General features: G+C 36.9%; 1 protein-coding gene across 3 annotated transcripts in view; it reads left to right on the plus strand.

The window, feature by feature from the left end:
• WDTC1 (WD and tetratricopeptide repeats 1) overlaps positions 1 to 12774 on the plus strand; it is an 18982-nt gene extending 6208 nt beyond the window's left edge. For all 3 annotated transcript variants that reach the window (XM_072421312.1, XM_072421320.1, XM_072421304.1), the window contains exons 5-16: positions 2123 to 2234; positions 2602 to 2789; positions 5811 to 5993; positions 6084 to 6175; positions 6618 to 6733; positions 6819 to 6894; positions 7345 to 7429; positions 7819 to 7992; positions 8073 to 8308; positions 9573 to 9738; positions 10411 to 10603; positions 11689 to 12774. In XM_072421312.1, coding sequence (XP_072277413.1) covers positions 2123 to 2234; positions 2602 to 2789; positions 5811 to 5993; positions 6084 to 6175; positions 6618 to 6733; positions 6819 to 6894; positions 7345 to 7429; positions 7819 to 7992; positions 8073 to 8308; positions 9573 to 9738; positions 10411 to 10603; positions 11689 to 11898 — 1831 coding nt within the window. In that variant the 3' untranslated portion in view covers positions 11899 to 12774. The remainder of the gene's footprint in view (positions 1 to 2122; positions 2235 to 2601; positions 2790 to 5810; positions 5994 to 6083; positions 6176 to 6617; positions 6734 to 6818; positions 6895 to 7344; positions 7430 to 7818; positions 7993 to 8072; positions 8309 to 9572; positions 9739 to 10410; positions 10604 to 11688) is intronic.
• The last annotated feature ends 6744 nt before the right edge of the window (positions 12775 to 19518 follow it).

The raw sequence follows: 19518 nt of genomic DNA on the forward strand, positions 1-19518 counted from the left end.
TATCAACAAGTGTCTCATGTAGAATGTTTGGATCACCTGGTTTTAGGGCAGATCTTGGAGGCCAATTTATTTCCATCCAATGCCTCTCACCAGCTCTGCTGTCCTACATGCACAGATAACATGGATACTTGGTGTATCCGCGTTGCTGACCAAGAAGGAAGCATACCATTTTAAGTCAACACAGATGACCCAATTGTGTTGGTGATATTGCAACAACTCAATTGACTCTCTTTATGTCTGCATATTCTTCACAAAGAGAAAATTAATGGCCAATTGGGACTGACCCAAACATATTGCCATTGTGAAGGAGGACAACACTTTAGGCTCAGCTTTGAGCTATCGATGAATAGTCGCCATTCAGTTGAGTTATAGATTGGAATTCCCAATTCCTTTAATAAACCAGGTATGTTTTGGAAATACACAAAGCCACGTCCGTTCTAAAGTACTGCAGAAATGCATTTTCTCTTGTTCGAAAGTACAATACTTTCTTCCTTTTTCAAGTAAAATTTTTCTCGCGCAGTCTTGATGCTAGTAGTTCTGAAGCCTTCTTCAAAAGTCCCAAATCACTCAACTCATGCTGATCAAATCCCTTACAAATAGATTTCTCTTCAATTTCAAACTCTTTATTGTTGTCACCTAGTTCATCACCATAATCATGTTTTTCAAGAGAGGGTAGTGTAACGAAAACCGACACTGGGAACAACTGGGCGTCTAGCCGATGGGAGACTAGGATACTCTATGTTACATTTATTTTTCTTGTTATATCCTAAAGTTTTCACTATACAAAAGTAACAGTCACTGAAATGATCTCCTGGCTCTCGCCAAACCATAGGTATACCAAATGGCATCTTTTTACGTGTTCCCTTTTTAACATCCGTAAACCCTCAACACACTGCACACCTTACGAGGGGCCCAAGACTTATCTGTATTACCAAGTTTAACTTTGAAATATGGCAAATAGGTTTGCTCTACAAATGTGCTGATGTTTGACCTTTGACTGGGAATGGTGAAACTGCCACAGATATAACATAATGAATCAGGGTTGTTTAGGCACATACAACGAGAAACAGCAGAGCTAGGCATGATACTAAAGAAAGAAAATACGTGTGTAAGAGGAGAATAAGTTTTGCTTTCACTAAGTAGAGCAGCGCACAACCTCTGACCTCACTGTCTTGTGTGTAAATGAATAGCCTATACAAATCCACGCTACAGTAACCGCATTAATATAAGCGGTAGAGAAAAAAAACGGACGTGATAGAATAAAACTAACTGCACTTTCAGAATCAGCAAACCTATTTTAATGTAAATAAGCCTAAAAATTTAAGTGAACAAATTATGTGTTCAAAATTGTTCCCCAGTGATAATTGATAGTCTTATTCATCACAAATTATTTATCAATATTCTTATAATATGTATACACATTTGACGTGTTTAAATGAACAGAACTATATAGAAATATCCTATATCCTAATAGAAAATGCAGATAAAACTTACATAAAGCTCATGTAAAGTGTGTCAAAATGCCTCACTTTTTCATTTTTTCATTGCCCCTCATTTGCACATTTTCAGGCCTGAAGAATGGTCACTCAGGCCTGATCACTGTTCTGTGCAGGAAGTCACATGCTTTCCTATATTAGAAAGTTCCACTTCATTAGAGTTAGAAAGTGAGGCCTCTAATGGAGCAGAAATGTAGTAGCACTGGTGGTTGAGCTTACCTTGCGAGGTAGAATGGGCTAATAGATAGCACACACACTTTACCTTTAATATGCACATGTACAGTTTCTTTCCAGATAACACTGAGGAGTTAGGTATATGGATAATTTCATCATTTTTATTAATAAGCTGTATTTTAAATACATTTCCATCTGATATTTCATGCAGACTAAAATTTATACATTCTTCCATCGATTTTTTTTTTTTTTTATTGGAAGAGGGAAATTATCTAAACCTCACAAATAGTTTATCATAACACAATCTGTTGATTTGATGGGAGGCAATTCACAGTTTGTTTTTCACTTTATTGTTTCCTTAGTTACCTGTATATCTCTCCCCATGTGTTTGTCCTAAGGCCTCTTTTAATGTTAACTCATATATATATTTATATATATTTTCATTTGTGCAGCCTGCTAGCCTCTGGCTCAGATGACCAGCACATGATGCTTTGGGATCCATTTCGTCATAAGAAATTAATGTCTATGCATACAGGGCACACTGCCAACATCTTCTCCGTTAAGGTAAGTAGTGTGATATGGGTAGATCTTAATCATATACAATATAGTGATCATCATAGTTTTATTTTGTGAGTGTGCCCTAACTTGCCTTGGCTTTATGGCTAAGCTTTGCCAGTTGTCATTTTTCTGTCCAATATCCAGGGCTTTTATGACCCACCTCAATCGCATTGGATAGCAGAATGGCATTTGTCAGGCCATAGCAATGATATTAGGCCATTAGCAGTGTTACCTTACTATGGATGTTTACATGGGGTTTTGCATTGCATATCTCTATAGGAGATTTTATTACACCCCCAGTCTGTCCTGTGCGTACACATGCATTTTTACTATCTTTGAAAACTTACTACTGTTTTTGTCTCTTTATCATCAGTTTCTCCCACACACTGGGGATCGCATCTTGATTACTGGAGCAGCAGACGCCAAGGTTCTTGTTCACGATGTGAACTCAAAAGAAACCCTCCATGTTTTTTCTGAACATACCAACCGAGTAAAGCGTATTGCCACTGCCCCTATGTGGCCTAATACTTTCTGGAGTGCAGCAGAGGATGGCTTAATCCGGTAAGAGAAAAATACATTCATAGCTGAACAAATGGATAATTACACAGTAGAAACCATGGAAGGGAGCTGTTTTGTCTGCCAAAGGATTTATGTTTCTGTTCATATAGTTCCAATATATGCTGCCAGGTATCCGTACTTCTCAGTTATTGGTGTAGATTACAGAAGTGATACAGCAGTGACAGCTCTCTAAAGCTGCGTACACACTGCCAATTTTTGTCGTTGGAAAGGATCTTTCACGATCCTTTCCAACGACAAGGGAGTGCACGATGCATGAACGGTGCTGTACATACAGCACCGTTCATGCTCTATGGAGAGGGGAGGGGGAGAGCGACGGAGCGGCACCCTGCTGCGCGCTCTCCCCTTCACTTTCATTACGATCGACTGTCGTCCGTGGATCCGGCAGGTCGGTCGTCCGGACGATGGACGACACCGACTGTACACACGGCAGATTTTCGCCCGATAATTGGCCGATGCCGATTATCGAGCGATAAAAATCTGACGTGTGTACGTAGCTTTACCCTAGCCTGCTGTAAAAGATCAGGAGACAAAAAAGGCAACCCTCTGCTCACTTTTCTTATCAGCATATTCCTTGTTAGCACAATTGCAGGGAACATACTGGATTGATTCCCAGTCTTTCCCTTCCTTCTTGCAGTCTGTGTACTGCTTTATAGGGCATTTCAAAATGCTGATGCAAAGTAAAATTTAGAATTCGCTTTAAAATTAAAATACATTCTTCAATTGAAATTGAAGCAGAACTTAAGTATCTTTTTAAAATGCAAACACTCTGAAACTGCAAGTTACAAATGATGTATTACTGGTGGATCATTCATATGGCTTCTTGCCTAGTCTGTTTCTCAGTGTTGGTAAAGATGTTCTTACTATCTGAGGGAAGTGATGTAATTGTTTTCTTGCAGGAAGCTTTCTGTAGGTAATATTTTCAGTACTTTCCAGAAACTTGGCTTATAGTGGTTGGTTCTATCCCCACCCTAAACCCTCTCACTCTATTATTAGTCACTTCTTTTTTTCTTTCAAATGTTGCTGTCATTGAACTGAGAAAGCAGAATACAGGGAGGGGTTGGGAGAAGCCATTTTGTTTTGTTCTGTGAATTTTTTTTTTTTGTTCCTTTTATTTAAATGTTGGAGTTTTATGACATACCAAGAGAGCTTTGTGGAAAGCCAGTGATCAATGATGCAGCTTGCTGGACCTAAACCAAGAGGTCATAGAGATTCCCAAGTCCTGCTACTTTGGATATAGCAGTCTTGGGACATCCTGGGTAAGGCACAGGCTACGTAGGAGTATATTTTTAAAGCAGCTCATCCGATATTTACTACAGGTGAATCTTGATGGTCCATGTCATTTTAATGACCATGAATAATTCACTACTGTGAATAAATGTGCCCTGTAATTTTACAAATGCAATTGCATTCACTACTTTAAGTACTTACTAGTTCGCTGTTACTTAATATTCAGTATAATACATTTATCTTGCTTGCTGAAAAAAACACATTCTGATGCCTGAGAAATTTCATTAGAAATACTTGTAAAATTATACACTTAGGGCTTGTTCAGACCTTAGCTTTTTTTCAAGAGTTTTTGATTGGTTTTACCACCTAAACACTTGCACAAAATGATTATCATTGGACCATATCATTCTTTCATTGTCCTTGATTTGACAAGCGGCAGGAATGCACAAGCGGCTTTTTACCACCTCTTCTGCCTCCATACCTCTGTAGACATGAATGAAAAGTGCTTAAAAACACATAAAAAAAGTTTTTACAGGCACTTGCAACTGCTCATACATATATTGTTTGGCTTTTCTTTTTAACCTAGGCTTTAAAAAATGCCCAAAAACTCTTGTACACATGCCTATATTAATGTTTGCAAATGGCTGCAAAAACAATCTTGGACACCTAGCTGTACACACCATAGTATGCATCTGGAAGAGGTAATGTCCGTATTTGAAAAACCCTTACTAGACATGTTTCTTGTCTCAGAAAGTACAACATGTTGCTGTATTATTTTCTGTAAGCATTTTCCTTAACAGTAATGCATCAGTTATTGTTGTTACATCATAATACCCTATTATGTTCATAAAGCTGAAAAGTTATTGAATTGTGATTACATTTGGCCTGTGGCAAAAGAACATTTTCTAGTACTTTTATAAAAAAAAAACAAAAAAAAAACATGTCTTGTTAAATTATTACAAGTACATTTCAAATAGGTAAAAAAATTAATAGCGTTATAGAACAAAAAGTAAGCCTGAGTGTGCTAACAAATTAAATAAACTTTGGAACTGAAGTGTTTCTTTTTTATTTTAAATGCTGACTGTTTTTTTATGACATAGGAGACTCTGTAGCTCTGTTGTAACTGGTGTAGAAATCCAATATTTTTTATTTGTCACTGAAACAGGAGGTAAGTGGACCTCTAACAATTGTTCCAATGAGAACTGACCAGGAGTGGTTTTTCATTCAAATTTTTTTTTCTGCTATGTCTGCTAGGTCAGACAGTGAAAGGAAATCTCACAGGGCAGTTGAAAAAAAACATGGCAGGGATTTGGACAACTCACCACTATAACTAATATATAAATATTCTATTAATCATCTCTGGTTTTGCACCGGTATACCTCTTATAGACCAGAGCAATCTCTATATTTCCATTATGAGCCTATTGATTTGGCAATAATGTACTAAAAATGACGAAGTAATGCATAAATCTTTTTTTTTTCTTCCAGGAAACACAGGGCTTTCTTGGCAAAGGAAATGTTGTCGTTCAAAAATAATTTTATGTTCTATGCAATACATATACACAAGAACAATAAAGTATATATGTCAAATTTTGTAGTGTTTGCTATAAAACAAGTAGTGTTTCTTGCTTTTTATTGTAAAAGCAGTCATGATATGTAATCAACAGGGGCTAATCATGAAACATTGAAGGTCCTTGTGAAAAGTTTATACATTTAGATGTGTGTTTTAAAACATTCTTATTGGCCTTTTAATTCAGTTTATGTTCTCCACATTTAGACAATATGACTTACGGGAAAGCAGCACTCACTCAGATGTCCTGATTGATTTAACCGAGTACTGTGGCCAGTTAGTAGAAGCAAAATGTGTAAGCATCAGTCCTCAGGATAATAACTGCTTGGCTGTAGGAGCCAGTGGGCCCTTTGTGAGGCTCTATGATATTCGGATGATTCACAGTCACAGGTGAGTAATTTCTGGCCTTGGAATCAGATAACAAAAAGAATATTGTTAAATGTGTTTATGTTCACATTTTTTTTCCTATCTGCAATGCAGAAAAAATTTTCAGCAGACACAATCTGGTCTACATACGTTTTGCTCAAGGCAAAAGCCTATCCCAGATGGAGCAGCACAGTACTATGTAGCAGGTAGGACCATAGCCTGTGCCAAAAATCTAATGCATTACAACTAAAATTTTGTAAATATTCCTTTGTTTATGTTTGGTGATGGTGCAGGTAACACACCTTCTCTCTTGGGTATCATGCTGGGCTGCATGCTTCTTAATTTAAAGTTGTCCTTACAGGCCCAATCAAAAAAAAAATCCTATAAAGTAATGATATTATTAAAAAAAAAAAAAAAAGCCAACAATCCCTGTTTCCACAAGGTGTGGGTAACATCACTGTGTTTATATTGTAAAAAGGCAACAGTAAAATGAGCTCAGGAAATGTATTAGTGTATTAGGCTAGGGCTGGTAAAGTAATTTATTTACAGTGGATGAAAGATTCATCAGTGTAAATCAATGTCAATTTGGATTCTGACACCAATTCTTTTATTTAAATCTCTTCTTTATTAAATGCTCTTTCTTTTTAGGTCACCTTCCAGCCAAGCTGCCAGATTACAACAACCGGTTACGTGTTTTAGTGGCCACATATGTAACCTTTAGTCCAGATGGAACTGAGCTTCTTGTCAACATGGGAGGAGAGCAGGTAAGGGTGTTGTAAATTCATCATTTTCATTTTTTAGTTTTTTATTTCAGCTTTGCTTGATGCTTGAATTTTCATTGTTCCCTAGGTCTATTTGTTTGATTTAACATTTAGGCAAAGACCTTGCACGTTTTTACTGCCTAAAACCCATCATAGTTCTGGAGGTGAGTAAGCATAGGTATACTTTTTACAAAATACTGTATACATTAAAAATAGATAAATTGCCTTTCATATGAGGTTAACTTGCTAATTTGATTTTTCTCTGTCTTATACTCTGCATTTACAAAATGGACTATTTCAGTGATTCATATGGTGACTATTTTGTTCAGTGCTTTAAAGAGCCCAGTGAACACCATAAATTTACCTATAAGGGGTCTATGTCAATCATACCGACATACATGTATAAAAGTTTTTTAAGCCAGGACCATGCTATTTTTGTGAGAGAAAAGGGGGGGGGGGAACATGCATGGATCTACCCAATGGGGTTATATATAGTAATATAGACACAGCAGAGTTAAGGTCCTGTGTCACTGAACTCAAAACACAAATTTGTGTACTAAATTTTGTAGATTTATCTGTACTATTGAGATTATCACTGAATTTTGTGTTTTCAGAAGTTCAGAATGGGAAAACTACAAGCAATGGACTTAGTTTCTACAGTAATGGTTTGCGAGTCAGTGATGCCAAGACCGTAGTGGGGTAGGAGTATATATATATATATACTTTTTTAGCCTTTTTTGCCTAAAGCAACTGTTAAGCACCACAATAAATACATTTTATAGTATTGAAACCTCTAACATTTTCAAATAAACCTCATAAAAATAAATTGTGATATTTTAAATATTTTAAAGATGCATCTAAGAAGGAGGGAACACTGCCTAAGTTAAACTCGATAACATTAACTGGCATGGCATAGTTAGGTACAAGGTTATCAGACTGCTTTTGTAAGAAAAGTGAAAGGAGGAGACTGATGTTACTCAAGGGCTGTGCCCATAATGCAACCCCCATATTTAGATTTTTTTAGTACTGTACATCAGGTAAGTTGTGGAATCTATTTTTAACAATTCCTCTACTCTCTCCGTATTTAGGACAACAAATGAGCTGCCACCACATCTAGAAAAAGTGAAGCAAAAAGCCAACGATGCATTTGCACGGCAACAATGGAGCCAAGCAATTGAGTTGTATAGCCAAGCAATGCAGAGGGCTCCTAGTAGTGCTATGCTATTTGGAAATAGGGCAGCTGCATATATGAAACGCAAGTGGTAAGTAGAATAGTTTCTTGTGTTCTCTGTGGCCATAGTGCTGTGGACTTTGGACTTTCTCATACTTTCTCTGCTTCTAGGGATGGAGATCACTATGATGCACTGAGAGACTGCCTTCAAGCACTGGCGCTAAACCCAGCTCATCTTAAGGCTCACTTTCGACTAGCCCGCTGCTTATTTGAGCTCCGCTATGTTTCCGAGGCACTGGATTGTTTGGAGGAGTTTAAAGCCAAATTTCCAGAACAGGCCCAAAGTAGTGCATGTGATGCACTTGACAGGGATATCAGGGTTGCCTTATTCTCCAAAAATGACAACCGTAAGCATTTACCGCTAGATAAATAATTTTTAAAATAATTTTTAAATGTCATTGTAATTTTCATTGTTCTAGAAATGAGACAAAAGGTACTGTAAATCTTCATAAATACAGTTTACTTTTTCTTACCTATTGGCTAACTAATACATAATATATTACAAACCAATAAGTATTCAAGCCCGGTGGACTTTTTGTAGTGTTATAATCTCACATTTAACTAGATTTGGTTGTTTACCTATTTCATTTACAAAACATAGTTAAGCATTCAAGTGAATCATACTTTTACTGGTATACACATGTTAAAAATAGTCGACATGTTGTTTTCATTAGATTTAAAGTAGAACTACACTGTGAAACATAAAAAACTTTCCTGCTTGTTTGCGATCTTTATATTGTACACTGCATCTGCGCAGTTCAGTATGATCTTGGAGTAGCTGGCTGCCTGAAATAAATGAACTCCCATCTGCATGCATGGGAGTTATGCCATTGTGCCCTGACCACTCAAGATGGTGGGAGATACTGAACCCAATAAAGGACCAGGTGAAGATGGTAGCGAGTTAGAAAAGGTGAGTTTAGTTAAAAATTGGAATCGGGCGGATACGTTTATTTTATTACAGAAGAGATATAACCTGTCCCTTCTTAGGTTAGGCCCTAACCTGAACAAATTCAGCTTGTTGGTTAGAAGTACTCTAGTTTTCTTCTGCCTCTGTGTTTAGGATAATTGTTTTGCTTCAAGGTGAACTTCAACCCCTCTTCCAGACTAAAAATAGGTACTTATGCTTTGTATTTGGTCCCATCTATCTTTCACTCCCAGCTCTGCTAGTAAAAATCATATCTATAATAAAGCATATCCATGGTGGTAGCGGCTACATCATGGTAGCTGCTGCCACCATGGTTCATTTTATGGAGGATCTTCTCAGGAACATGAGGGCTGTTAAATTTCAACTTCAAACTGCATTTTGTGCCGAGGCCAAAAATGTAAATTTTCAATTATTAATAAGTAAAAATTTAAAATAAAAGTAATACAACAACAAATATGTAAAAAGCCAGGCAGGTAAACTTATATCAAGAATTGTTATAGGGTTCGTATTATACTGATAACTAAAATTATTGTGCTTGTGTTACTACATACCTGTATGGAAGAATCCAGTAGGGAGAATATTCAAGAATACTATTTTTGTATGTCCGTGTTCTTTTTTTACATTTTATTTTACATTATTACATTATTACCCTTTTCTCAATCCTGTTTCTTCTGTTTCATTCACAGAGGATGATAAAAAAGGAGGCTCTGTCCGACTCAACTCGGGAAGCAGGAAGGACTCCCTCTTTGAGGATGAACTGCTACTTAGAGAACGAAGTCTGGATTATAAGCATAGATACTGTGGTCATTGTAATACTACTACAGACATAAAGGAAGCCAGCTTCATGGGGAGGTAAACAGATTACTAGTTTTGTAAAGAAGCAAATTCTTTTTACAAAAAAAAAGTTAAAACTGCTGGTAAAAACTGCCATGCTATCTTCAGTTGCCTAAAACGTGTAATCTCTACTCCAGTAATAGTAGCATTTTATATGTAGTCCCAGAACCTTTTCCCCTTTACCCAGATATTTTGTAATGTAATTTGTAATCCACAGCCTGTACATTTTTAAGGTTGCCTTAATGTATTACTATTTCTTTTCATTGGGATGTATGGTCCTAAATTTGCTCCCACCCATGCACTTTTGCTACAACAGATCATTTATAGTTATGATGCTAGTTACTGCTTGCTGTTAGCATTAACAGATACATTGATATTGCAGTGATCTAATGTCCCAAGAGTAAGCCAAGCTTTGGCCTAGTTAAATATCATCTCTGTATTCAACACAAAAGTAATATTTTATGTTGTTCTATACACAACTTCTATTAACTTTGTTGTAGCAAAATCACCAGTCTTGGAGCCAATTGGTGCAGTGATTACAAATACATGTAACATTGAATTAAAATTGCATTTGAAACCCAGCTGGTTAATGCTTTTATATGCTTCTGCATGCATAAGTTTAGTTAGTGTTTGTAGTCCCATCTTTGGATTTCTGAGTCTTCTATTTTGTTTTTTTTTATTTTTTTGTAGCAATGCCCAGTACATAGTGAGTGGATCAGATGATGGATCATTCTTCATCTGGGAAAAGGAGACCTGTGCTCTCGTTAGGGTTTTGCAAGGAGATGAGTCCATAGTTAACTGTCTACAGCCACACCCAAGTTACTGTTTCCTAGCAACAAGTGGCATTGATCCTGTTGTGCGACTATGGAGCCCACGTCCTGAGGTAGGTAAAACAGGCTATGGATTATTTTATTTTGGAACATGCAGTAAAATTAAGGTAGGTTGCAAAATTAGGTAAAAAAAAACATTTATACATAAGGGTATAGGGTGGATACCTTTTAGAAAAGCTTGACCATATTTTAATTGCCACTTATCTTGCTTTCAAAGCAGTTTGTGCAGAGCATTGTACCTCATTAAGTCTAGGAAAAAAATATGGAGGCATAGAGCCCACTTCTTTCTCCCCACCACTGGATCAAATGTCTTGATCAATGACAAGGTGTTTCCTCGTGCTGAAAATCCAGCAAAAAACTGATAAAATAAAAAAAACAAAAAAACATTTATACATAAGGACAGTTTTTTTTAGAAAAATATTTCACCAGTTTTCATAAGCAGAATACCATCTGCTTATCGACACTGAGATCAACCTGCCAGCAGTTTAAGGTGTTAAAAAAAAAAATGTTGCAGTAGTAGACTTTTTTTATATGCCACATCTACAACTAATAGAAAAGTTACTGCAGGCATTGGTAAAACATTCCATACTACAAGAAAAATAAAATGCACTCTTTTTTTTATTTTTAAACAACATTCCATAAATATTCCCGCTATGTAACACATCCTAAATACTAATGGTCGTCATGTATGTAGGTACTGTGTTCCCCAGTGTTCTTTCAAGATCACTCCATGATAAAAAAAAAAGGACCTGGTCACTGTCATCAGTCATCCAACCTACCTCCTGCTCCTGTGATTTTTTTTTCCTATTCATTAAAGGATAAGTGCATGTTCAAAAAACGTTCATTTATCCCTTTGCTTACATTTCCCCCACATATGTATTCTTGCCTCATAATCATTCCAGTGGCCATCTTCTATTCATTATTTCTGCTGATCTATCTTCAGTTCACTGGCCATGCATGATCACTAACATTCCATGAGTTCTATGAGACTGTTACCTGAAGCAGTAGGCTTTAGTGCTTCATAACAACACTTCGCCTGTATTGTTTTTTGGGAGTGTGTAAAGGATTTACTTGCTGTAAATATTTTTTCTAAAACTGTCCTCATTACAAACCATGCTGTTTTTTCTGTTATTTGCAGGGTGAAGGCCCAGACAAGCGAGTGGTGCAGGATATGGAGAGTGCCTGCCAAGCTAATCAGCGGAGAATGAATGCTGACCCAGTGGAAGTAATGCTTCTGAACATGGGGTACAGAATTACAAGACTAAGTGGAAGTGGCCCAGCATCTGGTGGTGGGGAATCAGATGATGAGGATTCTACTGAAGGACAAGTGCAATGTCGGCCCAGCTAACCATGACAGGAAAAAGTTTTGGGTATAGGGTGGATACCCTTTAGAAAAGCTTGACCATATTTTAATGGCCACTCATCTTGCTTTCAAAGCAGTCTGTGCGGAGCAATGTACCTCATGAAATCTAGGATAAAAAAAATATTGAGGCATAGAGCCCACTCCTTTCTCGCCACCACTGGATCAAATGTCTTGACCTATGACCAGGCGTTTCCTCGTGCTGAAAATCCAGAAAAAAACCTGATGCGGATTAATGCACACATTATTTGTTTTTGGAGTTTGAATTTTTGTAGCTGTGAACACTGCAGAATGGATACTACTCGGATGCAGTGTGTGCAACTCAGAGAATTTCTGGATGCTGATATGATTGGTGAAGTGACTTTGCAACATAAACATTGACACTAGGAATGCTTGAGACAATTGAAAAAAAATGGGAAAAAGCTTAGTCTCAGAATAATGTACCTGACACAGGATTTATAGATTATGTGAGGGGATTGTTATGATGGCCTGTAAACAAATAAGGGCGGTTGTGTGGATATGTGCTTTCGTGATGCTATTTAAATGTTTTTTTTCAAAATTTTACAGTCTGCAAGATTGATCTGTAGATGGCAACTCCAAAGTTAGCCTTTATGAAGGCATTTTTTATTGCTCTAGAACATACAATAGACCCATCTAGTTGGTTTAAAGATGTAAGTTTGAAGAGTGCCTGCTGTGACTGATTACTGAGCCCTAACTTAATAAAGAGGTTAGTGCTAATAGAATCACATTCTCACCTTGTTTGTTTAATGATGGGGGGAAAAAAAGCTGTCCTAGACCTGTGATTGACTCCAGACAATTTGTATTTGATGTACATCTACAAATAAAAAAACTCTTTATTTCTGAGCAGAAGTTACAAGTAATATAAATTATACTATTACATTTTTTTAATATATCATATATAATTTGAAAGGAAATCCAAAATTACCATATATTGTGTACTTTTACAGGTCTATGCACTAGCATACACAGTTTATTCTATCGTAGTGCAAGGGTCTGTCTGACTAAAAAGAAGTTATTTGGATACTGGGATTGTACTGGATACTGGGATTGTACTGGATACTGGATTTCAGGCATAAGTGTATAAAATTCACACTTATCCTTCCATGCATTCAAGGGACAGTCTTGTTACTTTCTCACAATGCACAAAGCATTACACAGAAGTGAGAATTCCTGCCCCTTAGCCACATAATGCTAAGGGTTTCATTTACAACACCCACAGATTGCTTACTGTACACCTGCCACTGTACAAATAGTGAGGTTGCCTGAGTCTGGATCCGATTTATATAACTAACACCAAACATGCAAACTTGCCACACATTAGATCTACAGGGTATAAATAGCTAGGTGTAAAGTTCTGGCCTGAAGACGTATGACAAAAAGTATATTTTAATCCTGTTCAATTGCTACCACATGCTGTAAGCACATTCAATGTTTGCAGCTGTAGCACTGTCTGGAGATAACTCTGATGATATGCAACAGAGACCTGGTAATTATAAATAATAAATAAGGTCATAATACAGTAGAAAGACTTTGATTTTGGATTTTCCAGAGTGGTGGGATAAATAAAGCAATGGACAAGAGGATAGGTACTGGTTTAATTGCTAAACAGTCTAATGATTATGACAAGTTAAGATGGTAGTGGGAAAAATTATTAACTGCAACTGGGAGTTAGCAGGGTTGATTCAATACAGGTACAAGATATCAGCAAGAAGGCAGCAGTACTATAGAATTCTGAAGCAGAATTACAGGTAAAGCTGAATGTTGAGATCACAATGAATCAGACAGGTAAGTAAAGTAGGAGCAAACAGGGCTTGATCTGTACTTTTGTTTTTCTCCCCTAGGCCAGCTAGCTTGAGGGGTGAATGTGGGAAGGGGGCCATGATGAACATGGAAGGTCATTGGTGGGAGCCATGGCAGATGTGGGCAGAACAGCCCTATGCTATTCATTTTTATGTATTATAATGATAATATTCTAATAGCAATACAAATGTCACTTCTAATAGCCATGGCTCCCTAGGCCACGTCCTAGGTAGCCTTGTAAGAAATCCAGCCCTGAAAGCAAGAAGTAGGTGAACACTACCTGTATTTTCCTCATTGTGTGTAAAACAGTTGTATACATTTTATTCCATCTCTATGTTCAATTTATACTGTTAGCGGTTTAAGGAAGCTTTATCTGTAAACTTCTTTAATTCTGTATTTACTTATTCCATGATTCTATGGTTACCCCAAATGACCACCTGTCTCCTTCTACATGCTCCCACTATCTCATATGAGAATAACTTTTCATTTTCCTTCCATCTGGTTGTCCTATTTTTTTTTAAATATTTTTATTGGCAAAGTAAAAAATACAGGTAACATAACAATATCAATAAAGTGCATACAGTTACATCACTGTATAAATTTCAAAGAATATCAAAAGATATCAAAATGCAGAAGCAAAGAACCATGTAATCAGTGAACTGTGGTGAACAACATTTCACTCTGCCACTTTCCTTTTTCTGTTTTCTTCATGGGTACATTTAGGTTTTTTGCAAAACAACAAAACGAGGGGAAGGGTAAAAGACCCAATACGGATAACCAAAGGAACCAAACACCTGGCTGTTAACATTGTATCAACCTGGTGACAGCTTGTGAACATTAAACGGAGAAATATTAAAATAACATAGTATTGGTACTTGTGAATCCCTAGTTGTGTGCTGTGGTTTTTGGCCTTATGTCGCTCATTCTACTCTAGTGTACACCCTGGGCTCTTTGGTCATACCAGATTGAGTTTCGAAATAATTCAATTATATCATGCAATTGAGTGGGAGACAAAATGTGTTCCAAATATGGTATCCAGGTACTGAAAAACTTTTTTATCTAAGTGTGGGGTGGCTTCCGTTTTGTCTAATATCATTAGCGATTTGAAATAGTTCCAAAGCTAAGTAATATTGGGGGGATTAGGTGCCAGGCAATTTTTTAAGAGACATTTTTTGGCTGCCAAAAGTCAAGGGTGTTCAAATTTCGATACCTTGCCCCGTTCATCAGTAGCAAAAGATGGGTCAGCAACAGAGTTTCCATGAAAAGGCTAAATGTGGTGACGTTTAAAATATATGAGGATAATCCCATAATGCGTGCTTCGTGTGGGGGGGGGGGGCATAGGAAAATTAAATCTAGAACACGCATTCATCCGATTAGAAATAACGTGGGGCTTAGTTTTTAGGTTGAAGGCATAGTACACCCTATGTATTATTTTGAATTGTACTTCTCTCCATTGCTTGCTAACTATTGCCCTATGCCTAAAGTTCCAGTGTCTCAGGGTAGGAACTAGCTAAGTACTCTGCCCAGCAGCGTACAAATGATAATGACAACTCTTTTCTGAGGCATTATCTATTAGTAAAGGATACATGTGCGATATTGAGTGTTTAGATGAAGACAAGCCTAATAACTGCATTACTTGAAGGCGGTAACCCAACCTGTAAGTGTGTCCCTGGCAGCCCAAAAAAGGTAGATTTCACCCTGGTGATGGGAGGGCATACTTAACTCTCAAGATATCAAAAGGCAGTAATTTGTTATCAGCTTCTAGAAGATGCCCTAAATTTTGTATACCTCTTTGTTCCCACAAGCCATATGCCTTACACATTGGTCCTTGTGGGAAGCAGGGAGTAGATCTTATGGGGGCAGCCGTGGTGACTCCAATCTGGCATCTGAAAAATTCCATTGCCTTCCTCCAAGATATCAGGGTGTCTCTCAATAATAGGTTGTCTTGTATATCGCGTGGTACAGTGGCAAAAGGCGTGTTTAGCATTCTCAAAAGAGACCAAGGCTGTACTAGCACGATTCAAGTTTCACCACAGTATAAAATGTTGTACCATGCCACCAATCTTTAACATGGTGTAAAAGGGATGCAAGATTATACTTTTGCTGATCAGGGAAATTTACGCCCAATCTCTGTTTAGAGCATGATAATTTGGATCTTGCAATACGAGGGGTTTTACCTTGCCATAGGAAGGTTACAAAATTCGAGTGGCGTAAAAGAAAAGGTAAGGTCTGCATCGGGTAAAGTAACCTCGCAAAGCTGATCATTTCTACAAGATGACAGTGACCCATTGGGGACAGTGGCAAGTTTTTCCAGTTAGCCAATTCTGATATAATTTTGGTTATAAGCGGTGCATAATTTAATTTATACATGTCCGGGACATTGCACGATATCTGTACTCCCAAATAGGTGAGATGATGCTTAGCCAGTTTAAGGCCTAGCCTATTAATCTCCCTTATCACCTCCAAAGGCGGGGTTGGCCGGAGCCATAAAAATTCACTTGTAGTTTATACGGAAACCTGAGAACGAACCAAAGTGTTGGAAATGCTTGATAAGACCTGGTAACTCCTTAGCTGGGTCTTTGAGGAACAACATGACATCATCGGCGAACATCGCCAACCTTACCTGTTTGTTTTGAATACCAACCCCCTCAAACACTTTACAGTGATGGAATAACCTTGCCAAGGGTTCAATGGCCAAGTTAAATAGTAGTGGGGACAGTGGACACCGCTGTCGCGTCCCTCTGCCCAGTGGGAAAATTTGGGAAAACTTGTGAAGTAGATTTACCCAATACATATCCCACTTGTGCAGGGCTGACTAACCTTGAGAGAAGCTGCGCCAGGCGATCCGCCAATATCTTGGACCGTAATTTACCATCTTTGTTTAAAAGTGAAATCGGCAGGTAAGAACCAGGATCAAGGGGATATTTTGTTTTTTTCGGCAATACTTTAATATACACCATTTGTCCTGATTTTAGATAAGTAGATGGAGAGAACATGGCATTGTATAATTCTGTGAGGTGGGAAGTTACCTTGTCACTGGTTGTACTAATAAAACCTCCTTTAGATGGCCCCCTTTCTTCATCATTGGAACATGCCATAAGCATTTCAATCATCCCAATTTGATTATGCTGACTAAGTATGGTTCTTTGTACAAGATTCTACTACTTTCTTCATTATTTCTATTCTTCCATATTCCCCTTTCCTGCACCAAAGATCATAATCTTTTTCCCTTTAACATATTTTAAGTTTCTTCTCTATTGATTGCCTCAGCACCCAGGCTTCAATTCCATATGGTAATGACCAGTCTTATAGTAAGACAGGAACCACCTTCTACTTGGGGATTTTCTTGACTACTTCTGAATATTTTTTTTATCATGAATTTTTCACTAATCTCTAAAGCTTAGACTTTTAATGGTGGTTGGTTCAAACTCTTTAAATGTATGCATTGTTTTTTTCTGTATTTCTAGCTGTTCTAGATCTTCTGAAGTCTCAAGCTAGCTTAATAATAATAATAAGAATAATTATTATTATATTATAAGCAAAGAAGCTTATAATGCAATATTAAGCAAATAATATTTTTTAAAACTCAAAATTGGAATACCTATGTAATGTATACATTACATGCATGATTTTCTGTATAGGGCAAATAATACCTAGCATCCAATCCAGAAGCTTTTTACAACCTTTATTATTCTATTAATATTGTGTCTTCGCCATATTTACTACCCTTTATATTACCTCGATCCTTGTGTTGTTTAATCATTTCTATAATTCAGGAACTGTAGGTGGCACTATATCCTTTTGATTCACACCTTTTTATTAGTCTTCTATCAATACTTCCTTCTGTGTCCAGATATCAATCCTTTAAAATATTCAGCCTATTCTTTTTCTTCTATATATATATATATATATATATATATATATATATATATATATAATCTCTAGCACACTCAGCCTAAATTGGTCCTTTTTTGGAAGAATTTCATACATCATTTCCTTTGCTTTTTCTCATTTCTTCTTCTCATTTTTCTTCTTTTCTTTTTATAGTTTTTGCAATTTTTCCGTTTTCTATGAACACATTAACATTTATTCCTTGTATGTCTTTCTTTCTATAGCAATCTTTGCAGGGCATGGTTTTTATCAGCTTCCATACTTCCCTTATTTGATTATCTTGTAGCATCCTTTATAACTTCTTTTTAAACTCCTCCTCTTTCCTGTGTTCTTTTAAATGCTTGCATGTATCACGATCTGTTATCTGGACAGGCTCCTCTACTTCTTTGCTGTTTGTTTCTTGCTATCATTAACCCCCATTTATTAAACTACGCTGCATAATATTTTGGCACCGTAAAATAAATGCTGATTATTATTATTATTATTAATAATAATAATAATAATATTATTGAACCACCACAAAGGATACCCATGTGATACCCATATCTCCTTATGAATATCTTTGTAAAGGAAGCACTTTTTTGTAAGGGAAGTACTTTTTTCAAACATCTTTTTTACTTAAAGAAAAATCAATTGCTTTTCATCCTTTCTAATTTGTTGTTCGTTTTACTATGTGTTCCTGCCACAGGCTTTTTTTCTCACTTTCCCTATTTTAGCACCACAATCCCTCAAGACTGTGTAGACATTTGGTTGCCTATTATATATTTGTTCCAACATCTCAAAAAACTGTTTTTCCCTCCTCGCCAACAATTTCAGTTAATGCATACACCCTGATAAACCATGTTAGGAAATTTTAGGTTATAACTAATTCACTTTCTTTAACACAAAAAACTGTTTCCAATCTATTTACTTCTTCCCCATTATTGATCAATATATACTGCTGAGGTCCTTTTACCTCTTCCTACCTTTTTTTCAGTAAAGCCACTAGGCCAATTTCATATTGCAATAATTCCTACAATCTTCTACCTGCACCAACCAGGAAGACATTTCTCTGCTATTTTTCTTGCATTGGTAGTCATAGGTTTGTCACATGGGGCCTGATTTAATAAAACTCCCCAAGGCTGGAGAGGATACACTTTCATTGTTGATCCAGCAAACCTGGAATGGATTTCTTAAGTTTGTTTGCTTTTATGTTTTCAATCCTGGACCAGATCCATGGCAGGTTTTTTGGATCACCCAGGTTCACTGATAAAAATGTATAATTTAGCTTTATAAAACGAGGCCCATTATGTTTTATTAACGTGGGAAAGTCAACCACATGACCACCTTAAAGGATCAAGGTATCCCATTTTGTCTGGGTCATACCAAATTTGTCTGGCTTTGGAAACTCTTTGTGTAGCTACACCATTTCCATCTGAGCTCTCGGGATCATTTAACCAAAGAAGCCCCACAGTTTTGACTACATAGGAATACCACTAGGGGTTAGGTCTATACTATGTACTTGGTTAATATAAAGTGGCATTGAAGAATACAGTGCTGTATAGACCAAAAATAATATATATATATATATATATATATACACACATATAATATAAACAACAGTCTATTCACTTAAAATAAAGTTGAATCACAGCACAATTCAAATTCGTTATTCATTATCAGTTTTGAATTAGAAGAAGGAGTGAGCACGCTTTGTCTATTCAATCATTCAAGTCAAGTAAGTATGGTATAAAAAATTACCGTATTTTAGGACCGTACTATAGGACGCACCAGGTTTTCCGCACGGGAAAACAAGAAAAAAAAAATTCATTTGATTTCCCCTGAGATCCAGCGTGCGGCACTTGTGCCCGCCCATGAAGGCGGCGCCGATCGGCATTCATCAAATCAATCGGCGCT

This window comes from Pyxicephalus adspersus, chromosome 1 (genome assembly GCF_032062135.1).
Source record: "Pyxicephalus adspersus chromosome 1, UCB_Pads_2.0, whole genome shotgun sequence".
NCBI lineage: Eukaryota > Metazoa > Chordata > Amphibia > Anura > Pyxicephalidae > Pyxicephalus > Pyxicephalus adspersus.